Genomic DNA, 25875 nt, shown 5'->3' with positions numbered 1-25875 from the left:
GGGAAGCCTCTTTCACCCAAAGCAGCCCAAAAATTGTTTTCTCTGCAGGGAAATGGGGAGCAGAGCGTGAAGGGCAGCACGGCAATAAAAAATGCCCTGCAAGTAAATCACACCCAGTTGCTTCCAGCAGTCCCAGAGGGAGACCCAGAACAAGTGTCCCTAGGATGGACTTGGCATCTCCGATCAAAATCACAATAGACAATGACGGTCTCCAAACAGTTCTCCTGACATCGAAAGACAGTCTGCCCATACCAGCAGGAAACTACATTCTAACAGGGACTGTTGCTTCAAATGATGCTGCATTGGCTGTTATTCCTCAAACACTATCTGTTGACAACCCAAAGGCCATAGAGGTAACAGTGAAGGCTCTCTTTCCACCCTTAGAGCTTGATAAAGAGACACCTATTGCTACTTTAACTCCTATTGATCCTTCTACAGACAAACAGGCAACACTCTGGATTCAATGCCTTTGGTTCAGTGGTCACAATCCATTTTACTTGAAAGGCCAATGCTAACCTGTGCTGTGTTTTTTCCCAACACTAACCACTCCATTCGAGTTAAAGGTCTTCTAGATACTGGAGTAGACGTGACGATCTTCACAGAAAAGGACTGGCCAAAGGAATGGGAAACCACCGAGCCCCGCATCAACATCAAAGGGGTAGGAGGAGCCAGTCACCGCTCCAAAGTGTCTTTACCTTGCTAATCGAGGGACCAGAAGGTAAAGCTGCATCTTACCAAGCCCTATGTCCTTAATATATCCATGACCGTGTGGGGAAGGGATATTATAGGACAATGGGGAGTCCATCTAACCACATCAAATTTAGTCTAATGGGCACTGGCTTGTCACAGTCTCCCGCCCTTACATGGCTTTCTGATAAAGTTATTTGGGCCCCCCAGTGGCCTCTCAAGGGAGAGAAATTGAAACAAATAAACTTGCTAGTTGGTACTGAGAAATGAAATGTGAACAATTCAGATCTATATGGACCCTGTGGGACTGAAAGATCTGCCAGTGAGGAATGAACAGGGCCACAGCTGCTGCTGAGTGGTAGGGAAGAAATCACTCCCTGGGAGTTCTCAGTTACTTCCCAGAAGTTTCTCATGAGAACTTTTCAAGCTTCCCACAGGACTCCAGAGGTGTACCTGAAAACAGACAGGATGAGTTCATCAAAACACTGGACTTGTGAGATATGGACTGTAACCAATTAGGATTTGTAGTTTGATGGTGTAAGATTCAATTTAGCCGATAGAACGTAACCTTAAACCCTATATAAACCATGGTGCAGTGTGTAATAAATGGCATTCGCTTGATCACTGTGGTCTGTGCGTAGTGTCCTTATTCCTCCGCATTTTTAAATATTGTTTACTTTAGACGAACAACTTGCCAAAGGACGTCTAGTGAAAACAGGCAGTCCTTGGAACTTTCCCATTTTCACAATACTGAAATCCAATGGAAAATGGAGACTGCTGCATGATTTAAGAGAACAACAAAATAGTAGAGCCAATGGGAGCTCTCCAGCCAGGACTTCCTTCACCAGCAATGATACCCTCCCACTGGCCTATTGTTGTCATTGACATCAAAGACTGTTTCTTTAACATCACTTTAGACCCAAGAGACTCTTGCAGGTTTGCCTTCACCATGCCTTCCATCAACGCAGAAGAACCTTCTTGTCACTTCCACTGGACCATTCTCCCCCAAGGCCTGAGCATATATCATCTTGGGGTTTTGGGACTTCAGGTACCACTCATCGGATCCAGAGGAGTACCAGAACCCCAACAGGACTGCGACTGCCACTCTCGACCAGACTGTGACCATCATCCTCTCCAATAGGTTTCCCTTTCCTTTTACTTTGGACTCAGGGGGACCAGGTGGGGCTCAGCACAGGGGTTAACGAACACCATTCTGTTTGTGCCCCAGGGTGCTGGGTTATACCTCTGGTTTTTGTGCATTAAAACCAATTTCTCTTTGTATCATTGCATTTATTGTAACATTTTTATTAAATTGTGACTCTGACTTATATTCTCTTTTTGAGTTGGGTTCATTTCTCCTGCTGGTGTCTTGGTTTGAGGGTAAAAACCAAAATGTTTACCCACAAGCGGAGGAGGGGGGCCTCCTCCACAATAATCATGCCACTCTTTATCAAATTTAAGAAAAGGAACTTTAATTAAAAAAAATGGATATAAGAAGGATAACTTTCTTAACTGTGAGATATATATATAGCTGTAAACAGACCAGAACAAACTGCTTCCCCAACACAGGAAGAAAACCAAAACACAATAACCCCAAAAACCAGCAGGTTTCCTCCTGAAGAAAAAAATTATATTTAAGGACAGTGTCTGTCACAGCCTGGCTGGCTGCAAGGTGTGCTTCCAGTCCCTCTCCAGCGAGACAGACGAGTGGTGAGCTCTCAGATGAACTCTGTCTCTCCCCCTGTGTTCCTTGTCCCGAACGAAGAAGGAAAGCTGGAAAACGGAGAACCGCAGCATGTCCCAGAAAGCAGCCACGACCTCTCTCTCCCGGATTGCTGCTGCAGCAATGGCGGGCCGGTCACGACACTGCAGGTGACGGTGAGACTGGAACGGAGACCGGGACCCCAATGCTGAAACCAGGAGCAACAGCAGTGGCAGGGGAAAACTGCCTTACTCCACAGTCACAGCAAGGAGCAGCAGCCATGGCCTCTCTCCCACCACAGCACACACACCGACCCGAGCTGTGTGTAGTCCCCAAGAACAACAGAGACAACCTGCCCCTACCCAAGCGATCAAGAAGAAGACGGTAGGAGTTAACTACTTCCTTTGTTAACTAATGGCATGGGTAGTTAGTGGCAGGGGAGAGAATTTACATAATAATTCCAAACTACAACAGCCGGTTTACCTTTAAACCAGCACAAGGACCCACAAACTTGCCAGGAAGTAAATGCATCTATTTAGGAGGTGTCTATGTAATACTGTCCTGTGTTTTTGTATATTTAATAACATTTTTAACATTTTATTCCAAAGAAAAAAGATATAGGGTGATTAACTCAATGAAAAAGCTTAGGAAAGCTATTTTTCATCAGTTGTCAATTGGCAGATTACTAGTTTAGGCAAAATGGACTCATAGTCTGTAGTTACATTAAAATCAAAAGAGAGCAATTCAGATCTATAGAAGACCCTGTGAGACTGAAGGCAGCTAAGAATAAACAAGTCACAGCTGCTTGGAGGAGTTAGTTTCTCATGGGAGCTCCTCAGGTTTCTCACAGCACACCGGAGATGTTCTTGAAAACATCTAGGAAAAGTTACTATAAACATTGGACTTGTGAGATAATGGCTTCTAACCAATTGAACTTTCTAGCGTGGTGTTGTGTAACTCTTTTTAGCCAATAAGCTGTAGTTCTAATGATATATAAACTGTGTGCTATGTGTAATAAAATATCTTCACTATGAATCTCATAGTCCAGTTCCTCCGCTGTTTATTTTTTGTTTACTTTAATAATCAGTCCTAGTTCATAAGCAGTCTTCCCCATTCCTGTCACCTAATTAGTTTTTCCTGTGATATCTGTATGTCTTGAAAATGGAAGTGACTTTCTGTGCTCTCCTCTCTATTTGCTGGATCTGAATCAGCAAACCTCTACAGCTGATCAATGGATGACCTGCCATAGTGTGTAAGCTCTTCGTAGGTATCTGTCTTTGAATTGTCCTGAATGTAGGCTTGTTGCCCTGTGCACAGCAACAATTCACACACCGAGGCAAAGTATTTCTATTTCTTTATTGTAGTTGGCGCAAAGTAGGGGGCTGGGTTGTAACCCACAAAAAGCTGGCTCCCCAGTCATCAAAACCTTACACTTTTTATACATTTTAACAAAGGCATTAATGTTCTCTTGCTACAAGTTACCTAGTTCTCTTATTAAGTAGTATTCTAATTTTATTGGTAAATGCTTCACTTCCCATGCTAATTAGTTTGCATGCTCAGTCTTCCTCTTCTTTTGGGTCTATGGGTTTCTTGGGTTGGTGGTCCGTGAGTCAGTGGTCACGATCTCCCCCTGCCAGAATTGCTTTTTACCCAGTTGGAGCTGACTTCAGCACAGTTCCTGAGTTGGCTTTATTAGTTTCTTCCTTATCTTGGGAGTTCTGCCAGATGTCCTTGTGGCCCATAAATTCTGCATTCTTTGTGTTTACTATCAGTGGTACATCCTTCTCCCCAAGCTGTGTTAATCTCTCCCTAGGTCTGAGATCATTGAAGCATGTCCAGCCCTAAACCTTAACAAAGCAATTCTACCAAGTAATTTATCTTTCTAACACTTGGACATCAGCATGTGTCCTTAATGTTTTGTGTAAACATAGTAAAGTTGTGAACACATAATTTAGCAATGAGTTATAATTTTATGGAATGACAGCTTCCAGTGTTCATGCCTTTGTATCATAATAAAGATGGGGTGACTTGAGTTGGATACCATTCTATGTTTACTGGAGGTCAAGATTTGTAGAGTTTTTATTAAACATAGAGCAGAACCTTCCCTGGAGTATTTGGACATGATTATTACCTTAACTGGAATTACTTTGTGCTCGACTTCTCACATCTGAGCCCTTCATGATAGCAGGAAGGAGCAACCTGACTTTGCATTTCAAAGCCCTTCAAATACCATTTGTAATTAAATGTACTTCCTCTTTTTATGTTTGCCAGCTCTTAATAAAACAAGAAATTCCTTAACTCCTTAGATCTTTGAGAAGACTAAAATGAGAAAAATTGGTGTGAAACTTGTAAAGATATACAAGATCTCATTTCCTTTATTCCTCTGATTCACTTAGGCATTCTGATAACAACCATTGCTTCAAAAGGGGAATTACAGAATTGGCCTGACCTCTTACCAAAGCTTTGCAGCTTGTTGGATTCTGAAGATTACAATACCTGTGAGGTAAGGAGGTTTATTTTGAAATGGATTATCTAAATTTGATAATTTTTGTCTCTTTTCACAGATACTATATATGTATAGTATTTTGTATGCATATATATGTACATATATATATTGTTCAGTGTTTATGAAGGAAAATAAATACCAGCTTAACTGTTTTAAGCTATGAGGAGAAAAAGTCTTGTCTGATTTTTTAAAAATCTTGCTTTTAAGCATTTTTAAGAATACAATTAAATATATGAGCATTAAATGTTAAAATTAAAATTACCACTTACCTATTATAGACTCATCTAGCTTGAGATCTTACAGATGACAGTATAAAGTGCTTAAATAAAAAGTCTTTAAGGTGCTTTTAATTGAACTCCATATTTGGTTAGCTACATTTACTTTGTTATTCAACTATGTTTACTGTGGTCTTTTGCTAAAATTACCTGTTCTGTACAAAACCTAAAACACTGCTTTCTTCAAAATGTGAAAGAACAGATTTTTTTTGTTTTTGTTGTTTTTGGGGTTTTGATAGTGAAAAACACCTCAAAATGAATAACTGCTAAGAAGCTTTTTATCTTTTTAGCAGCAAATGTATTTATTGACAATGTTGGAGGCAAGCCAGTTCATATTGGGCAAAAACTTGCCTAACTTGTTTGTGTAAAATAAGCCATTTATACAGTCTTGAGTTCATAGTTACACCTAATTTTCATATTAATGACTGGGTGAAATCTTGGGCGGAGCTTTCCTTTTGGCTTGAAATTTGGGTAGTGGTCTCCTGACTTTATCCCTCGGGTGGTCTTGAAGTGTCTCCATCACTGTTGGACTTATGCCTTTTCTTTGTTCAATGACACGACCTGTCAAATTTGTAAAATCTTGGCTTTTAACTCTAAAAAATCTTTGCTCTGGGCTCTCATACCTATTTCAAATGTCCAAGTGTACTTAGTTTATGACTTCTAATACATGGTACACTAGTTTCTAATAATTGCTAGACAGGTTGTACCAGAACAAAGCGGCTTCATCACTTCATGCTGTGTTTCATGAGTTAAGCGGCCTTGCTATGCAAACAACATTTTGCAAAGCAGAATTAGAAGTTTCACAAAACTAGGGGTTTTGGTCTCTTTTCTCTTTCAGTTTTGTTTGTTTGTTTTTAAACAGGGTGCATTCGGTGCTCTTCAGAAGATATGTGAAGACTCTGCTGAAATTTTAGATAGCGATGTATTGGATCGACCACTCAATATCATGATACCTAAATTCTTGCAGTTCTTCAAACACAGCAGTCCAAAAATAAGGTAAGTTAGGTGTTATACTAAAGTTCTTTGTTAAAAAATTATTTACATGAGCAGTGAGATTGATATTTTGTAGATCAGTTTGAAACATGCTTAGTTTTTTTAAACGATCCTGCATATGCAAATGTGAGAAGCAAAGGCACAGAAATTTCATGTATCAATAATTTCCATGCTTATCTGTTTAGTTCATAGATCAGCCTCACCTCTTTATACATCTTCCAAATCTAGAATGTCTGACTTAGAAAATAAATTTTTTAAAATATTTTGCATATTGTTAGGAAAATTTCAATGCTGTGGGTAAAAATTTCATATTCTGATTAGAAAGAACTATCTTGCATTCATTTTGTTATGACTGCAACAATGGGAGAGTAAAAAATTATTTGCTGATAATAGTTTCTGAGTTCTTGGAGAAAAATATTTTTCTGCTTTAACTGCACCAAAACTTATACAACTCTTTATCTTTCAACTGGATCAAATTAAATGGGTTCAGCATCTTTTTACTTTAATATAGTATTAATCTCTCCAAAGTAACAGAAGTATAGAAGAAAAATTCAAAAATTAATTTGTTTTTGCTAATATTTATCAACAAGAACAGTAGCTTTTACCTTGAAATGAGCCAGCAATGTGCCCTTGCCACAAAGAAAATGAATGGTATCCTGGGCTGGAGTGTTGCCAGCATGGGAGGTGATCCTTCCTCTCACCCTCCAGGTGAGGCCACACCTGGAGGACTGTGTCCAGTTCTGGGCTCTCCAGTATAAGAGAGACATGGAGCTACTGGAGAGAGTCTAGTGAAGTGCCACAAAGATGGTGAGGGACTGGAGCATTTCTCCTATGAGGAAAGACTGAGAGAGCTGGGACTGTTTAGCCTGGAGAAGAGAAGGCTCATGGGTGACATCATCCATGTGTGTAAAAACCCAAAGAGAGGGTGCAAAGAAGACAGAGTCGGCCTCTTTTCATTTGTGTCCAGTGACAGGACACGTGGCAATGGGCACAGACTGAGACACAGGAGGTTCCCTCTGAACATTGGGAAGCACTCTTTTTACTCTGAGGATGACCAAGCACTGGCACAGGTTACCCAGAGAGGTAATAGAGGCCCCACCCTTGGAGATATTCAAAAGCCATTGTCATGTGGTCCTGTGCAACCAGCAGTAGGTGGCCCTACTTGAGCAGATGAGCTACAGAGGATGCTTCCAACCTCAACCATTGTCTGATTCTCTGAAATGTGTTTTGGGACTCCTGTTTGAAAATTATATTGAAAGATTCTATGACTTGGAGGGTTCATTTATTGCCAGCAGCAGTAGATGGTGAAGACTAAAAGAAAGACCATAACTAGGAATATATCTTGTTAGAATTTAAATAAGATTTAGAAACTCACCTAAAATAGATGCACACTAAGTTACATATATAATAAAGCATGAACTGACACTTGTAGAAAGATAAACCTAGGCTTTGAGATAGTTAAACCAGTTTCAACTTTAAAGCAGATCACCCTAACCTGTGGCCTGGTTTCAGTACATAGTGCTGAAGTATGAAGAATATTAGTAGTGTCAGTAAAATAAAATTGGTAATTAGCAGTATTTAAATATTAACAGTATTTAAATCTGTCAAGAGACAACTTTTGAACACTGTTTTATGAGACTTTCTTCCAAGAAATGTCTGAACAGATTAGATGTTTGAAGTTACGTTAGTAAAAATACTTGAATGGATCTTCAGAGGCTTTTAAAGGTAACTTTATCTTGTGCCTTTACTTACATAATTTGACTTTTGTATCTGAGAATGAAAAAGACTTGTAAGCAATGGCTTTGCATGAAATGAAATAGAAGAACCAGTTCTTCACTTTTAGTTTGTTTCTACCACAAGTGTTTTATTATATATCCTAATGCAAGTGTGTATTTGTTCTAAGCTACAACTATATTACTGATTGTTTTAGGGTGAGTTCGATGCCAGAAAGTGAGACAGACGCTGTGAAAAGATTAACAAACGGGTTTTTTTATTCACCAGAGACAGGAGTTTTATGGTGGAAAAAGGAAGGAAAAAAAGCCTTCAAAAAAGCAATAAACCCAGGTGTGCCAACACCCCCCACTCACCAAGGAAGTAGCTGGCACCAATGTCCCACCGACCCACTAGCCAACTCACTGCAGCAACAGGTTCCCTCTTGTAGCAAACCAGCCCTCTGGAGATGTCTGCCTGGGAGGAGGGGGGGCACTGAAGCCTTCCCCCCTCCCCCCCCTCCCCCGCCGGGGAAGAAGCTACCGACTTCGCTGCTGCCTCCTCTCTTGCCTCAAATTCTTCTCTCTCTCTCCCCAAGCTCCCTCCCCTAACAGCTCTCTCCTCCCCAGGCAGTCCAACCAATAGGAGAGACTCAAAATAACTAGTTTATGCAAAGTCTTTTTCTTCAAGGACAAATTTTTCACTTTATCAGCTCCTCCTTAGAACTAGGCAGGAAAAGGGTAGATCTTCCTCACAGGTGGCAGATGGCAAAAACACAGACCAAAAATGTCAACAATTCTAATTCCTGATACACTGATGCATCTTGGTCTCATTAAATTCTATAAGTCTTGCAAAGACAGTTGGATACTTCGCAATGAAGAAGGGCATGCTAAAATTTCACCATGTTGACTTGTATGGAATTGTTAATATCAGAGAAAATTAATAATCATAATATACTGAAAAAGAATATCCTTGCATACTGTTTGGAACAAATGTGCCAGGTATAGCCATCCTGCTATGGTTTTTATTTGCTGAATACTTAATATAAAATTATTTATTAGACATATTGGAGTATAAGGTAGTACTTAAAAATGTGGTTTAGTAATTTTTCTTGGTAACAATACAGATGTGCAGATTTGTTCCCTCTTGCCTCTAGAAGATGCTTGGACAATGTGATTTATTTCCTAATGTTTTTGATGCCTATGTGCAGTTAAGAAAATGTTTAAGTCATGAAAAAACATGTTTTAACTGTTCTATTTGTAGGTCTCATGCTGTTGCTTGTGTCAATCAATTTATCATCAGCAGAACTCAAGCTCTTATGTTGCACATAGATTCTTTTATTGAGGTGAGTGTGCATTGTTGGTTGGGGGATTAAAGTCAAACAACATATCTTAATTGATCAAGAGCTTTGAATAATGTTTTACAACCACCACTACCTCCAAACTCCGCACCTTGATGGCTTCCCATTCTTAGCTTCAATCTCCATGAATTGAAGGTCATTCTGCATGTTTATGCTCAAATTATTCTAAGCACTCTCGCAGCCCAAGAAATTAGTATTTTGAAAATTCTTCCTTTTCATAAACAGAGGAAACTCCTTCCATAGAGAGGTACTGCCAGCAATCTGTCACTTACCTGTGACTGAGAGTTCAGTACAGAGATCATCATGTCACTGAGTCTAGATTATAGGTCTCTCTGAATACTACTACTGAACGTGGATTAGAAGGATAATATTTTGGGTTATCCAGAGTATTTTATTTGCTGCTGTTATGCACTGAAGGCATTTTCTAGCTTCAGAACTTCATTAATGTTTCGGGGAAAAAAATCAGGGAATAATGCTCTTGTGTCTAATGTGCACATGACCAAAGACTGGGTAACAATACACATTGAAAGTCTGAAGAGTTTGTTTGCTAAAACCATGCCTTTAGGAAATAATACGGTTTTCTGAGGTGTGGGGTGGGAGGGTACAGAAGTACATGTTTGCATACTTTAGTTTGCCAATAATGTCAATTTAAATACAAGTTGAACTAGATGAATTGAGGCTTTTCAACTGGTATTACTTTCCAACAGAATCTTTTTGCACTGGCTGGTGATGAGGAGCCTGAAGTACGCAAAAATGTTTGTCGTGCTCTGGTAATGTTGCTGGAAGTTCGAATGGATCGCCTGCTTCCTCATATGATTAGTATCGTTGAGGTGAGTCTTATTTCCCAGATTGCATGCTGAAATGTGTTTGGGATTGCATAAATAATAGCAAATTAAAAGCATACATCAGAATAGGTATGTTACTTTTGTGCTTGCCTACTCTTCACTTTATGCTTGTGCTTGCCTACTCTTTGCTATTCTTTAAGATTGAAGTTGCAAAAGTTTTCTTTTAGCTGATTGCCAACCAGAGGACCAATCAACTGGTACTTGCCTGCTCGAGTTGTATTTTCCATATTTCTGGGAAATGCTGGCAGTTTCTAGGTAGTTTTTACATATACTACTTACTAGACTGGAAATATAGCAAAGATCAGTATCTTTCTCATGCACATATATGAACAAGTGGGTCATAACCCAGTGTCAAATTCCATATGGGCTAAGTCCAGACAAAATGAAGAATGTGCTAAGTTCTTGGGTTTTTTTGCTCCTTGACAAGGGCATTAGAGAGGCATCAAATTGAAGTGACCCGTAACATCTGTCTAGTGTTGTCTGGAATTCCATGACACCAACCCTGGCAACCAGGGCAATTAGGGATTCTTGGTACTTGAGGTAGATTTTTTTTTTCTTTTGTTTGGTCTGGTTTGGCTTTTTTTTGAAAGAGAGAATAAAGCTTTGGAGATTATATTGTCAGCAAGTGATAACTTCTCTGGCTCTTCACCCTCCTACCATCGTAGAATCCTAGAAAGGTTTGGGTTGGAAGGGACATTAAAGATCATCTAGTTCCAAGTCCCTTGCCGTGGGCAGACACACCTTCCACTAGACCAGGTTGCTCAAAGCTCCATCCAGCCTGGCCTTGAACACTTCCAGGGATGGTACATCCACAACTTCTCTGGGCAACCTGATCCAGTGCCTCACCAACCTCACAGTAAAGAATTGCTGCCTAATGTCTAATCTAACCCTGCCCTCTGTCAGCGTGAAGCCATTCCCCCTTGTCCTCTCACTTCAGGCCCTTGTCAGAAGTCCCTCTCCAGCTCTCTTGGAGCCCCTTTAATTAATGGAAGGTGCTAGAAGGTCTCCTTGAATCCTTCTCTTCTCCAGGCTGGACACCCCCAACTCTCTCAACCTGTCTCCACAACAGAGGCGCTCCAACCTCCAAGAATCTTTGTGGCCTCTGCTGGACTTGCTCCAGCAGCTCCACATCCTTCTCCCCACAGCTGCTCTCAATCCATTCTCCTCCCAGCCTGTATTTGTGCTTGGGATTGCCCCAACCCAGCTGTAGGATCTTGCATTTGGCCTTTTTGAACTACATGAGGTTTGCATGCTCCCACCTCTTAAGCCTGTGATGTCCCTCTGGATGGTATCCCTTCCCTCTAGAGTGTTGACCACACCACACAATTTGAGGTTGTCAGCAAACAAATCAGTAAGGAACTTGTGGACTTTGCAGGTAGAAATGATGTCAGCAACCAGAAGATCCAATTTGTATTCTCATTGTATCCCTTATTTTGTTGGGAAAACTTAATAGGCATCTTCTCTACAAAAGACAGTAGTAGTGAACTTTTGCTCTGTAATAAAATTTAGACTTCCTCCCCTCCCCGCTTCCCCCCCAGTTTTGGGACTACTGTGTACTGTTATTGATTTCCCCAGTTCTGTATACACATTGGTACGTGCCAATGTAATATTCTCGAATATCCCAGAATGTCCAACATTCAAATGAGTCTGGTCTTGCTCCTTGGAAGCTTGAATATCTGCAAGCTGAATGCTGCTGATGGTAGCTGCTCTAACTGAATGAATTCTTAAAAAGAGAAACTTGTATCCACATGATAGGGTTTTCCATGGTTATGGAGAATCACTTTTAAAGTAGTTAAGAATATTAATGATTCAGTTGTGATTCTAAGAGAGAAGGTCTTGGCCAGCATCATGCTTTTGAACCAGACAGGTTTAGTATTAACTTTCTTGCCAAGTTCCTGGAGGATACAGGGATGGTTGAATTTGGATTTCAGTGGGTTTTTTGAGTGTGTACTTCCAGGTGAGAAGCAGCATATATGTATTTTTCTGTGGTTTTTTTTTCTCCTTTCTTTGTCTGAGAATATGACAGAACAGGATATGTCAGGAGTAGACTGACTTAACAGATTTCAGTTATTAGATTGCACTTGTATGTTCATAGAGCATATTTAGCCAGACACATGGCTCCTAAGATCTTTGTCGATAGAAGTCCTGACTTTTTATAGTACAATTGTAAGAATTGATAGATGCAGGCTAACCAAGATGGCCATGACTCACAGCTGAAGTGTGAAGAATAGATTTATTCCATCATTTGCAGGGACATACACTGCTAAGTCAAAGTGTAGCAGGGGCAAAAAGTTTTGCCTTACATATCGAAGGCCTGACCCATGCGCAAGTGGGTCACTAGGCTGTTTTTACAGTTCTAAACTTTCTCTCTTATCTCCCTTGCCCCAAAGCCTGTGGGAAAGAATACTTTTAAGTTTTTAACAACATTCTGTCATCTTCCTTGAGAGACCTCCATTTCTTTCAACAGACAGAAAACAACCTAAAGGAAACATAAGGTACTGAACCAATATTCTTAGCATTTGCCAGCTGCAAGATTGGTCTTTGAGCGAAAACAATTCTAAAACCAACTTATTCTCTCTTGCCAGTCTTCTGTTTTCAACCTCTTCCTCCCTCAACAATGCATGAGATTATTTCAAATGAATTGTGTTGATAGTATGAAGTTATAACGCAGAAACTCATCTTTTTGCTGAAGTAATAAGATTGTGTGCATTCTGTTGCTTTCAGATAGATGTCTGTTACTGCTCAAAGGATGTCTTAATGTTTTGTGCATCACGCTCTTTTTTTCTTGATAGTTTGACATAACAAGACTAACACAACATTGTTAGAGTATGCAAACCAATTCTGAATAATATTTCTATGCTATTTTGTAATTTTTTTGTTATGAAGCAACTATTTCCACTGCCTAAAGTCAGTAGAATTTTTTAGCTTATTATTAAAAATACTTATTAAAGTATGGCACAAGAATGACCCTGAGATTATGTCCTAGTTTGAGGGAAACCAAAATGTTTACCAAGACCAGAGGAGAGGATTCCTCCTCAATAATCACGTCACCCCTTAAATTTAAAAAAAAAATTAAAAATTTTTAAAAATTTTTAAAAAACCCAAAACTTTAATTAGAAAATGTATATAAGAAGGATAACTGTTCTTAACTACTATATATAGATATGGATATAACTATGAACAGACCAGCGCAAACTACTCCTCCAGCACAAAAAAAAAAAACAACCCCCCCAAAAAAACCTGTAGGTTCCTCCTGATGCAATTATATTTATGGACAGTGTCAGTGTCACACCTTGGCTGGCTGCAAGGTGAATTCTCAGTCTTTTCCCAGCGAGGCAGAGACAAGGGGGTGAATGACTCACGTGGCGCAGGATGGAGCCTTTCCCATGGGGGGAAGAGCAGACTCTCTCTCTCCTTTTCCTTTGTTCAAAAGAAGGAAACGCTGGGAGTTGAGGAGTGGTGGTAATTCCCAAAAATCTCCTTGCAGTCGAAGTCGGTCCCCAGGAAGAAAATGTCTGCAGTGTGCCCCAAAGCAGCTGTGACCCCTCTCTCTCTCTTCTCTCTAGCTCAGAAGGCCCAGAGATGGAAGGGGGGGAGGGGGGCAGGGCTCGAAGAGTCTGTTTTCTCACCTCCGCCCCACCATTCAGTTGGAATCTGGAGCCATCAACCACTCCTTTGTTCTCAGTCCGGGCACTTCAACTCCCAAATCTTTGTGTTGGTAGGGTGAGAAAAATTCCATAAAGGAACACTTTGATAGATTAGCTCAGTTGGTTAGAGCACGGTGCTAATAACGCCAAGGTTGTGGGTTCCATCCCCATATGGGCCATTCACTTCAAAGTTGGACTCAATGATCCTTGTGGATCCCTTCCAACTCAGAATATTCTGTGAAATACTATAAAAAATTAAAGCCTTCAAATAATATTTCCCGCACTTTGCTACTAGTATCACTATTCTTACTATAGGGGCCTACGGGAAAGATGGGGAAGGACTCTATCAAGAATTGTAGTGACAGGACAAGGGGCAGTGTTTTTAAACTGTTAAGAGAGCAGGGTTAGATTGGCGATTAGGCAGAAATTCTTCCCTGTGAGGGTGGTGAGGCACTGGCACAGGTTGCCCAGCAATGTAGTGGATGGGTTGGAAAGGACCTCAAAGACCATCTAATTTCAACCCCTCTGCCATGGGCAGGGGCACCTTCCACTAAACCAGGTTACTCAGAGCCCCATGCAGCCTGGCCTTGAATACTTCCAGGGATGGTGCATCCACAGCTTCTCTGGGCAACCTAATCCAGTGCCTCATCACCCTCATAGTAAAGAATTTCTGCCTAATGTCTAATCTAACCCTGCCTTCTGTCAGTTTGAAGCTATTCCCCCTTGTCCTGTCACTCTATGCCCTTGCAAAAACTCCCTCCCCAGCTCTCTTGGAGCCCCTTTAGGTACTGGAAGGTGCTAGGTCTCCTCGAATCCTTCTCTTCTCCAGGCTGAACAGCCCCAACTCTCTCAGCCTGTCTCCATAGGAGAGGTGCTCCAACCCTCTGAACATCTTCATGGCCTCTGCTGGACTTGTGTTGGGGCCCCCAGAGGTGGATGCAGTACTCCAGGTGGGGTCTCACCGGAGCAGAGTGGTAGGGGAGAATCACCTCCCTTGACCTGCTGGTCACACTTCTGTTGATGCAACCCTGTAGTAAGGGATATGTTTGTTGCAAATCTTGTATCCCTGAAATGCATAAGGATAATATAAGTTGCCCCATTCTATTTAATTTTGAGAACAAAATAGTAATTCTGAAGGTGGATTTCTTTTGCTCATTTTAAATGAATGCGTGAGGAAAGGTAGCTGCATGGACTTCCATGAGGCTTCTAAAATGAGTGGAAGAAGCAACTGTTTCATAAATAAGAGCGAGCATAGAAGAATGCAGAAATTACTCTTTTGGAAGTTGCAAGTGTCTTATGTAAATTGCTTTGGCAATCATGTGCAAAAAACTGATGTAGCTGTGGTATATTTAGCCTTTCTGTTTAGGCAAGTATTTGATTATTTTTTGTTTAAGGGAGATTAAATTTTAACGACAAGCTTAAAGATTTGATATTGAATCTCTGAATTACCATTCATGCTAGAAAAAAGTGAGACCTTTCTTTCCCCTGTTATGGATTATACTTAATTGCATCCTGTCAGATAATCAAGATTTTAAAGGGAAGCTTTTCTATGGTACTGGATATAAAAAGTATTACCATCTTGCAAAGTGTTTTATTCAGAAGTAAGTTTTATTCAAAAGGAGAAAGGAGGGGGTTGTAAAATAATAATTAAAGAAAAACCCCACTATTCTCAGGAAACTTTTTAGTATCATGGGTCTCTGTTCTTGGTAATAATGTTCTCACCTAAACAGTGAAAATCTTAGAATCTAAATCATCTAGCATTGAGAAATAAGTCTCTTGGCTTATTCTCAGCATAGCCTTAAGTAGTCTCATATCTGTTTCTTACCCTTGCACCAAAGAAACAAAATTACTCTGGGAGCATAGTCTGTTTTTGAAAACATGCTTTGCAACGCTGATAGCTTCTTCAGTTAAAACTTATACAAGATTGGTTTTGTTTTGTGTAGTATATGCTTCAAAGGACCCAGGACCAAGATGAAAATGTTGCTTTGGAGGCTTGCGAGTTTTGGCTGACTTTGGCTGAACAGCCAATTTGTAAAGATGTATTATGTCGACATCTTACTAAGTAAGTATTAAGAATTAGAACTAGTTATTTTGAAATCATCATCTTTAAACTTCAGTTGACGTTTTCCTGGTTACTCTTATATAGACTGTATCTAGCTTGCTGTATGCTTAGGAGGAGTTTCTTGTAGCTAGTTCTTGTGCATATTAAAAATGACTGTAGCACAGAGGTCACTGAAAATACTTCTGAGGATTTCAGACTTGTCTCCAGAAGCAACCTAAACTGTGTCACTGGTGCTCTACCTCAACCTTAACATCCTGTTAAGTATCAGATTGATACAAAGATATACTATCATGTGCTTAAGCTTAAATAGACATCTCCATGTGACATCACCTGTAATATCTGGTGTACCATGAAGATGTTGTCTTGACAACTGATATTGTGAGCATTTCTGTGCAATGCTTCTATGTGCATAGTCGTGTCAGGGTTTCCCCATCTTTATGAACCACATAACAAAATGACAAGATCATTTAGATTTAGGAATCAATTTCATATCAATTGCCACCACAATTTAAACTTGAAAGCATGTATAATGTGTCTCTTCATACTTCTTCAGACTGGCAATAGTTTTTTAAACTTCAAAGACTTTTTTCTAAGTTTCAAAAAGTTGTCCTAAGCCTTAAAATGTAGATCCTTGATTGAACAGGAATTGAATATCCATGTCTGAGATTTAAACATCTGAATGTTTGCAACAGCACTAATAACTTATTTCCAGACTAATCTAAAGGCTTTTTCAATAGGAAACAAATTCTTCAGTGTTCCCAGTAAATGGAGACCCTGATTTTGATATATGCATGGAAGATTTTTGAAAATACTAGAGCAGTTCTGTCTATGATTCTGCTCTTCCAGTTAAAAACTTGAGAGAAGACACACATTTTCAGCAAAAACGACCATTTTAGATGTAAAGCAATTTAAAAAAAGGAAGGGGGTTTCCAAATTTCATTTTCATAAGCATTTAGAAAACAGAGAATTGAGATTAAAACACCTGCTGTAGCAGTACAGAAATAGGAGTTGAAAACAGAAGAACCAACGTTACGAGAAATTACTTTTAAGTTTTAAAATGTTTTTATTTAAATCCTAATCTTATAGCTCAAAATAAAAAAGAATGATAGCACAGTTCTTGATTCAACCTACCTCCTTCCCAACACACATGTTAATACTAGTCACCTTCTCAGTATAAATTGTAAACCTCTTCGGGCCTACAGGAACATTGACATTGCAACAGCTTTATCCTCAGTATTTGTGTTTTTTTTAAGGAGCTTTTATATTTATGGTAAAATGGATAAGAGTAACATTGCATATCTCTTATCTTTCAATGTCGTATTTGTTGAAAGCAACTTGTTTGTTGGCGAGTCCTTTTTGACTAGGGAACTATATAAATTTGCCAAAACTTGATGATAATTCTTTTATATTAGATTAAGTGGGACAAGATCTAAAAACTTGTTTGTTTAATATCTTGTTCCGTTTTGCTCCTGTAGACTTTTTTATAAAATATATAGCTCCTGCATACTTCATGAAGTATGCTGCAGAAATGCCAAGTAATGAGTGTTAATCCGAATACTTACTTTTCTTTCATTGAAGGTTCAGAAGGTAATTGTTGAGAATGAGTAGTTTCAGCTGTTCAGCCACCATCAAAGGTATTGGCAAAAAGCAGGTTTTAATATGTATTTGTGAAAGTGTGACTTTAACAGAGTTTGATGGCAAGGCTCACTCTATTACTACATAGGTGAAGCATACATAGGAAAATCAGATTCGAATCAATTTAGAATGATTTACACAGAGACTGGGAATGCAAAAGGAGGTAAGGGTGCAAAGGATATGGATACAAAAGGGTGCAGAAGGGTTTAGCAGCACTTAATCATCAACTAATTTAGCATTTAAAAATGATTCAGTAGGATTTATTACAGTTATAACAATGACTTAATTATAGATTCACTATAACAACATTCATACCATAATCAATTCACTCGCACACAGGTAAAACCATGTGTATGCCTATTTCTATGTGTGTAAATGTACCTATCAAAAATTCCCCTCAGGTTCGGTAAAATACTCATGTCAAATCCCTTTGCATTTCCCAACAGGCAAGGGTTGCACCTGGAGGAGCATGGAGATGGGGGGGAGAGGGGAAGATATCAGCCTAGGCCTTGTCGTCAGCGATGGTCCTTTGAGTATCACAAATTCGAGGGTTTGTGAGCTCTGAGAGGTGTCCTGCTCAGAGGGAGGTTGCTGGTCATAGCCCGCTGCAGTCCAGGAGAACTCAGAGGGCCTCACTTAGGATCGCTGCTTATAGGGTTGCAAGAGAGTTGGCTTTAGTCATCAGTAAGTTTCCATCCTGGCCATGACTCAAGTAGGTAACTACTGATCTTTTTTCCCAAAAGTCCAGTAACAGTGGTACCATTCCACTCGAGGTACGATTCATTTTTTCAAAAGATCTTGTAACAGTGGTACCACTTCACTCGGGCTACAGGTAAATAATTTACCAAGGCAAACAAGAATAACTGCCTTTCCTTTGTTCCCCACCTTGGTCAGGCAGATGATGTTCCTGTTATGGCCGGTGTCGTTCCCACCTATATCATGCAAGAGCTCCTGTCACAGTCAGGGATGCTTCAGTGCCCAACTGGTATAGTAAAGGGGTGCTTCACCACTCAGCTAATTTGGTCAAGACTTGTCCGGAGCTTCTGAGGTTGTAGAGCAGGCCCGAGGATAGGGTGGGGGAGAGGTGCACTATCACAATCCTGCCATGACTAAAATCAGTCTCTCTTGCTCCACAGAGTGGTGGTGGGTTGCTTCTTGCCTCTGTGCCTATACACAGGTTAATGCCATTTTCCAGTTGCAATTTGAGGGAAATTTTTTAGTTCTTATTGTCGTTGAGATGCATGAATATTATTGCTGGCTTGAATACCTTCAGAAACAATATTCCTTGGCTGAAGAATATAGAGAGATTATGTCTGTCGCTGGTGCTTGGTCAGTCCATGGCGTTTTCAGTATTAGCTTGATATTGCTTCTAAAACATATATTTATTTTTATGGATTCATTTTTGTAGTGAATGTGGTTTTATGTAAAATACTTTACTTTTTTCCCCTGAGACTTTTTTTTTGCCATACATCAATGCCATTGGAGATTCATGTCCATAACCAGTTTAATAACTAAGTAAAGTTCTGATATAGACTAATGACTTGACTAATGTCAAGATCTCTGCAATGTCGAGGACTTATCTTAAGGGGTGATACTTGAAGTAATCACAAAAGGATAGGAGGGCTCAATGTAGGTAGACTTCCATCCTTAAGAGTAGTGAGATAGAGTCTTCAGCCACAGGTAAATGAAGTGACAAATATTATACATGAGAGCCAACTTAATAACTTGTTTAACAAGCATATTTTGGAAGTGTGAATTCTTACTGAAAAGAATTTGACTTAATTTCTGAAAGGTGCTTCAAAATAGATTTCATCATGGGGAAGAATATCCTGTTTTCAAAATGTAAAACACAGTTGTGCCATTGGGTTTCCTCTAGTTAGAAATTAACACTTTTTTAAATTACAAAGTATTAGTGAACCTCATGAAATGGAGTGTCATTGTGGTACTAACTTTTGTTATCAGGCTAAGTTTTTGTCTGGGGTTTTTTGTTTGTTTATTTGTGGTTGAGGAGAGTGTGGTTACAGCCAAAATTATGGACCAGGTAAATGAAAACCAGCTTGTTTTATTTATGTTATTTTGACATAGAATCATAGAATCTCTTGAGTTGCAAGGGACACATAAGGATCACCAAGTCTAACTCCCTGCTCCTCGCAGGGCTATCTAACACTAAATTATATGACTAAGAGCATTGTCCAGATGCTCCTTGAACTTGTCAGGCTTGCTGCCATGACCACTTCTCTAGGGAGCCCATTCCAGTGACCGACCACCCTCTCAGTGAAGAACCTTTTCCTAATGTCCAATCTGAACTTCCCCTGATGCAGCTTCATTCCATTTCCTCATGTCCTATCGCTGGTCACGAGAGACAGGAGATCAGCACCTCCCCATCTCCTGGCCTCCTTGAGGAAGTTGTAGATTGTGATGTCACCCCTCAGCCTTCTATTTTCCAAACTGAACAAACCAAGTGAACTCAGCTGCTCCTCATAAGTCTTGCCCTCAAGACCTTTCACCATCTTTGTTGCCCTCATTTAGATGCTCTCTAATAGCTTTATATCTTTCTTATATTGTGGTGCCCAAAAGCGCACGCAGTACTCAAGGTGAGGCTGCACCAGTGCAGAGCAGAACAGGATAATCACATCTCTTGACCAGCTGTCAGTGCTTTGCTTGATGCCCCCTGGGACATGGTTGGCCCTCCTGGCTGCCAGGGCACACTGCTGACTCATATTCAACTTGCCATCAACCAGGACCCTCAGATCCCTTTCCTCAGCACTGCTCTCCAGCCTCTCATTCCTCAGTTAGTCCATACATCCAGACTTGCCCTGTCCCAGGTGCAGAATCCGGCACTTGTCTTTCTTAAACTCCATATGGTTGGTGATTGCCCAGCCCTCTCATTTGTCAAGGTTTCTCTGCAGGGCCTCTCTGCCTCCAGGGAGTCCACAGCTCCTCCTAGTTGAGTATCATTGGCAAACTTACTGTACATTTGATTCCTTCTTCCAGATCATTTAAAAAAACATTAAAGAGCACTGGCCCTAGAATTGAGCCCTTGGGAATCCCACTAGTGACCAGTTGCTAGCCTGATGTGACCCCATTTACAACAACTCTTTCAACCCAACTCATCAGCCAGTTGTTCACCCAATCTATTATGGACTTGTCTAGTTGTGTGCTGGACATTTTGTGCAGTATGATACTGTGAGAGACAGTATTGAAAGCTTTGCTAAAAATCCAAAACCCCTCACATCTACTGGTGTCCCTTGGTCAGCTAGATTGGTGACCTTGTTGTAAAAGGAAATTAAATTGGTTAAACAGGACTTTCCCCTTGTGAACCCATGGCTGTGACCAATGACTGTGTTGTCTCTCAAATGTTTTTCAATAACTCCCAGAATAACTTGCCCCATAATTTTGCCAGGTGCTGAAGTGAGACTGACAGGCTTGTAGTTACCAGGGTCTTCCTTCTTGACATGTATCAATATTTCTTTGTAGACTGATACCTGTGCTGGTAAATGGTATGAAATATTCAGAGATTGATATTATTCTGTTAAAGGTAAGCATTCCTTTCTTTTATACTCAGTAAGAATATCTGGTTAACTTATGACTTGTAAATCGTAATAGTTGAGCTGCTAGACCAGATTTGGTCTGCCATCTGTTCAATGGAGATTTAGCTTTTTGGGGCAAGGTGTGCTGTTCCAAAAACTAAATGCAAATGCTGCCATGTTTGTTGGAAAATAATCTGTGGGCTTTCCTGCTTTGCTCCTCTCCTCTTTCAACCAGCTTTGGCAGAGCTGGGATACTTTTACTCATGAATTACTGCAGCAAAGCAGCCTGAAAATAAATGATCAGAATTAATTTTAATGCCCTTCTAGCTTGAACTACACAGCTTTTTCCATCACAACATTTTAGAATGTGTTTGTATACTTGAATTTCTCTCTCTCTTCTTCCTTCTAATTCCTTCCCAGCAAGGTAATTTCTTAACAAGAAGAGTATTTTGTGCTTTTCCATGAGATTACCTCTGTTGCTTCTATTTTACTGAATTTTTTTTCTGGTAAATACTGTAGCAGAATGCAAGAATAATGGCATTTTTACTTAGCTGGGCAGCACAAGTGGGATGTGAATCTTTCACATGTTTTTAAAATATTGAACTGAAATTGACACTAAATTTTTAACTTCCTTGAGCAATATAGTTGCACTAGTTTATCTGATAAAACATTTTTTGACAGGGGGATGTTGAAGAAGATGAAGCTATTCCAGATAGTGAACAGGACATAAGACCTCGTTTTCATCGTTCACGGACAGTAGCTCAGCAACATGAAGAAGATCATACTGAAGATGATGACGATGATGACAATGATCTTGATGATGATAATGATACTATTTCTGACTGGAATTTAAGTATGTCAAAGTAATGTGTAAAATGTTTCAAAATATAGCTTCTTGCATAATACAAGAACCACAGTAAAAAGAGGAGTTTGTGTATAGGAATACTGAGGCTTTACTTTTGAATAGAAAAAAGAAATATCTGCTGATGTAATTGGTGCTTGGGGCAGAGGGGGAGTCTTTCAGGTGATGTTTTGGCTCTATAACTGTATTGAATAATCTAGTCACCTGTAAACTTATTTTGAATATGGCCAATAGAGCTGCAAACATCTGCTGGAAGCAATTCAACAGAAACTTTGGATTTTGAATTTTAATTCTACAAGATAATACAAAACATATATAATTGCTTTTTTAAAAAGTCTTTGTGGTGGGTTGACCTTGTCTGGATGCAAAGAGGAAAACAAATTAGGTTTATTCTCTACTTCCCATCAGCAAGCAATGTTCAACTTCCCAGGAAGCAGGGCTTCAGCATATGTAGCTGTTGCTCTGGAAGGCAAACACTGTAAATAATGAATTCCTCCCCTTCTTCCTCCTTTCCTTGGATTTTATATCTGAGCTGACATCATATGGTATGGAAAATCCCTTTGGTCAGTTTGGGTCAGTTGGTCTACTTGTGTCCTCTCCCAGGATCTTGCCCACCCCCAGCCTACTGAAGGGGGGAATGCTGGAAAGACAGCACTGATGCTGTGTCAGCCACTGCTCAGCAGTAGCCAAACACTGGTGTGTTATCACCCTTTTAGCTACCAATGCAAAGCACAGCACTGTGAGGGCTGCTATGGGGAAATGAATTCCATCTCAGCCAGACCCAATACAATCTTACACATTGTTCTTAGCTTAATGCTTTATTTTACTTCAGTTTTTCCTCTAAATCTGGTTTGTGTGTTTGATTTTTTCCCCTTCATTTGAACATGCTACTTAAGCTTATGTAACTTATTTGAACATGTAACTTAAGCTTATGGATCAAACAACTTTGAGACATATCTAAGCTTATAATATTATTATTATTGTTATTATTATTTTAGAAGACAAAAAGCACAAATATGTTTTCCTTTGTAAAGTATCTTTTTTATAGTTTTAACTTCATAATGCTGTTCTTGTAGTCGTTGTGTGTAGAGGTTGCAGAATTAAATCAATATTTTCTGGAAAACATAGCTGAAATGACAGAAGGTGCTCTGTGGTCCACAGTTTTAAGAAGATGAGGAAACTAAAGCTGGCTAGGAAAGAGAGAGAACAGAACAGTTAAGAAATCTGTTTTGATGTATGTCATATGGACTCAAGAGAATTCGGATTATCTGAATTTCAGAATTGTGTGCCCTATTTATTATCCAGTGTTCTATATTTGACTTCCAATTTGAGCAAAGAAGAAACATCAGCACAGCCTGACAGCAGCATTGGTTACTAATGAGACCTGGTAACTAAATATGGGAGCCCACCTTTTTTTCTTCTAGTAGAAAGCTGAAACAGAATCACAGAACATGCTGTTGGAAGGGACCCACAAGGATCATCAAGTCCAGCTCTTAACCCTGCACAGGACCATCCCACCACACGCCTGAGTGTTGGGGAACATACAAGTTTTCAAGCTTTGTTAATTCCACGTCCACGATTTGCTCACCTGTCTGTCTAGCAGATAGGGACACGGCACCAAATTCTCCAAGTTCAAATCATGCTACGTCGCTGGGGTAACAGACCTGTTACTGTCACCTTCAGTCCGAGTTTTCCTCAGTCCATCTCTAAATATTAGATATCCGAACCATGTCCTTGTTCGAGCAAGCCGTTTGTCACAATGTCCAACTTCACACAGACACAGTTCTGAATGGCCTTTTTTGAGGCTCGCTACCTCTAGTTGTTAATTAAGACGACTTGACTGCATCAAATTAAAATAGAGGTTTTATTTTTCAGTCCTCATCATCGGTGGGGTATAATGGAATTGAGGAATGGCAGAGAAAAGCATGCAATGTTTACATAAAGGCACTTAAATCTCTCCTTGCACAAGGATATTACAGAGTACGAGAAAGGTTACACACAGAACTAATTTAACACACTGTTGCACACATTTTTTAAACTTATACACACTATTCAAACTATCTAAGAACACACTGATATAGCTAAATATGAACTAAGATATGTTTCACAAAAATGATGGATCTAAACAGTTCTTTTCTATCTTATTTTTAACTTTATTAGTAGGGATTTTCACATATATCTTTCCACGGAAGTTAGCAGGTTTCTTCTCTCACTTTGCTATGAACCCAAGGTCGTCTTGCAGATTCCATTGTTATCTTTGAGGCCTCTGTCTGGGAAGCTGCTTTTGGCTCTTCTGCTTGAAAACTTGTATGTTCCCCAACACCTCAGAGTATCATCCAAATGCTTCTTGAACTCTGGCAGCCTTGGTGCTGTGACCACTTCTCTGGGGAGCCTGTTCCTGTACCCAACCATCCTCTGGGTGAAGAACCTTTTTCTAAGGTGCTGGTCTTGGCGAGCCTATGTTGTTTATTATTGTTTTTCAGTGAAGATCTGCTCTGACTTGAGGGCTCATGTTTGGTTTTATTCAAGTCTATTGGACATCATCCAGAAGCAGAGTAGAAAAAATTTTCTATTTGTTATCTATTCTAGTAGTTGCTATCTACCAGCTGAAAAATTATTGGTGTCTTGTTTGGGCCCACTAGTAGTTTAATCCAGTTTAGGTTTTTTGCATGGTGTGGTTCCTGTCAGTGAGTATTTTAATATCCCTAGTGTATAAGTCCTCTTATTAGCTATAAAAATTCTGCAAAACTGGCTTTCTAAGAGCTGCGGCTTTGTACCATAGCACAATGGATCCATGTGTATTTTAATGAAATTAAAGTATCTTTCCTCCTGATGCCCTGTCAGCTCAAAGTTAAAATGAGGATCATACTGTCTAACTACAACTGCTTGTATAATAAGCAGATTAACACTGTTAATTCCCTTCAGGGAAATGTTCTGCTGCTGCTCTAGATGTCCTAGCTAATGTATTTCGTGATGAACTTCTGCCACACATCTTGCCCCTTTTGAAGGAATTGCTTTTCCATCCCGAATGGGTAGTTAAAGAATCTGGTATCCTTGTTCTTGGAGCAATTGCTGAAGGTAAGGCAACAGTGCATATCAGGTTGCTGATTTTTTGATTGGTTCTAAAGCAGCTCTGTGATCCCTTCTGGGTGAATTTGCTTGTGTACGCAAGTATACATCCTTAGCTGATTTGTTTTTAGTGATTAATCTCTACATCTACTGGTTGATGACTGCAGTTACTTGTTTAATTATTCATTTTCAAATCTGCATTTTTTGAAGGCTGAAATAACTTAGATAATTTCTTTTATTCCTCCCTTTCTTAACTCTGTAGCATATATTTATCGGTCTCTCATGAAGTTGATTTGATACAACAGGAATATTTACATTTCATTCAGTGTTTTCAGAAATGGAGAAGGCCAGACCTGTGATTTCAGTGCCCTGAGCCGCTTTTTGTGGATGGTTCTCTGATTTGAATGTGATAACTTCCATTTCTTTGTAATTACTTATAGTCTTGGTGTTTTGCCTGCATTTTCATCATCTCTGTCCATTTTGCAAACTGAAGGAATATATTTGAGTCCATGTCTGGATCATCTATCTTTTCCTACAGTGCTTAGTGAACATAGATTTTCTTTGTTGCTAGAAAGCATTTTTGTTGGTTTTGATTTCAAGTCAAGCAAGGTAAAAATTAGTACTTCTGGCAAATCTCAGTGCATTACTGCCCTTGTTGACTTGAAGTGTGTAGCTTTTACTGTTGATCAGTATTTGTGTGATATTAGGAGAAAACAAGAAGAAAATTAAATTTCTTAAAGAATCTTTTTTAATTATATGATGATTTGTTATCAAGGCCTAACCATTCTCTACTTGTTGTCTTGGTCACTGAGTAGACTAGCATAAGATTTCCAAGCTTTATAAACTAATTTTATTTTGATGTTTTTGCTATACTTCATTTAATAAAGCAGAATTTATGGGGATTGGGGAAGCACTGAAGTAGAAATGTAGTTCGAATGAATGTAAATTTCATTGGGGATTTTAATTACTGTTTATGGTGTGGTTTCTTTTCA

The 25875-nt window shown here is 39.6% G+C and overlaps 1 protein-coding gene across 4 annotated transcripts in view; it reads left to right on the top strand.

Annotated features, from left to right (window-relative positions):
- LOC139683049 (transportin-1-like) overlaps positions 1 to 25875 on the top strand; it is a 96517-nt gene that overhangs the window by 34671 nt on the left and 35971 nt on the right. For 3 of the 4 annotated variants that reach the window (XM_071577792.1, XM_071577794.1, XM_071577793.1), the window contains 8 exons: positions 4786 to 4892; positions 6033 to 6166; positions 9137 to 9218; positions 9941 to 10063; positions 15669 to 15787; positions 20900 to 20960; positions 21634 to 21805; positions 24740 to 24892. In XM_071577792.1, the coding sequence (XP_071433893.1) occupies positions 4786 to 4892; positions 6033 to 6166; positions 9137 to 9218; positions 9941 to 10063; positions 15669 to 15787; positions 20900 to 20960; positions 21634 to 21805; positions 24740 to 24892 (951 nt within the window). Of the gene's footprint in view, positions 1 to 4785; positions 4893 to 6032; positions 6171 to 9136; positions 9219 to 9940; positions 10064 to 15668; positions 15788 to 20899; positions 20961 to 21633; positions 21806 to 24739; positions 24893 to 25875 lie in introns of those variants that run through there. The other variant, XM_071577795.1, reaches the window with a different exon arrangement.

Source organism: Pithys albifrons, chromosome 26 (genome assembly GCF_047495875.1).
Source record: "Pithys albifrons albifrons isolate INPA30051 chromosome 26, PitAlb_v1, whole genome shotgun sequence".
In the NCBI taxonomy this organism is placed as follows: Eukaryota; Metazoa; Chordata; class Aves; order Passeriformes; family Thamnophilidae; genus Pithys; species Pithys albifrons.
This window is presented reverse-complemented; position numbering and strand designations above follow the sequence as displayed.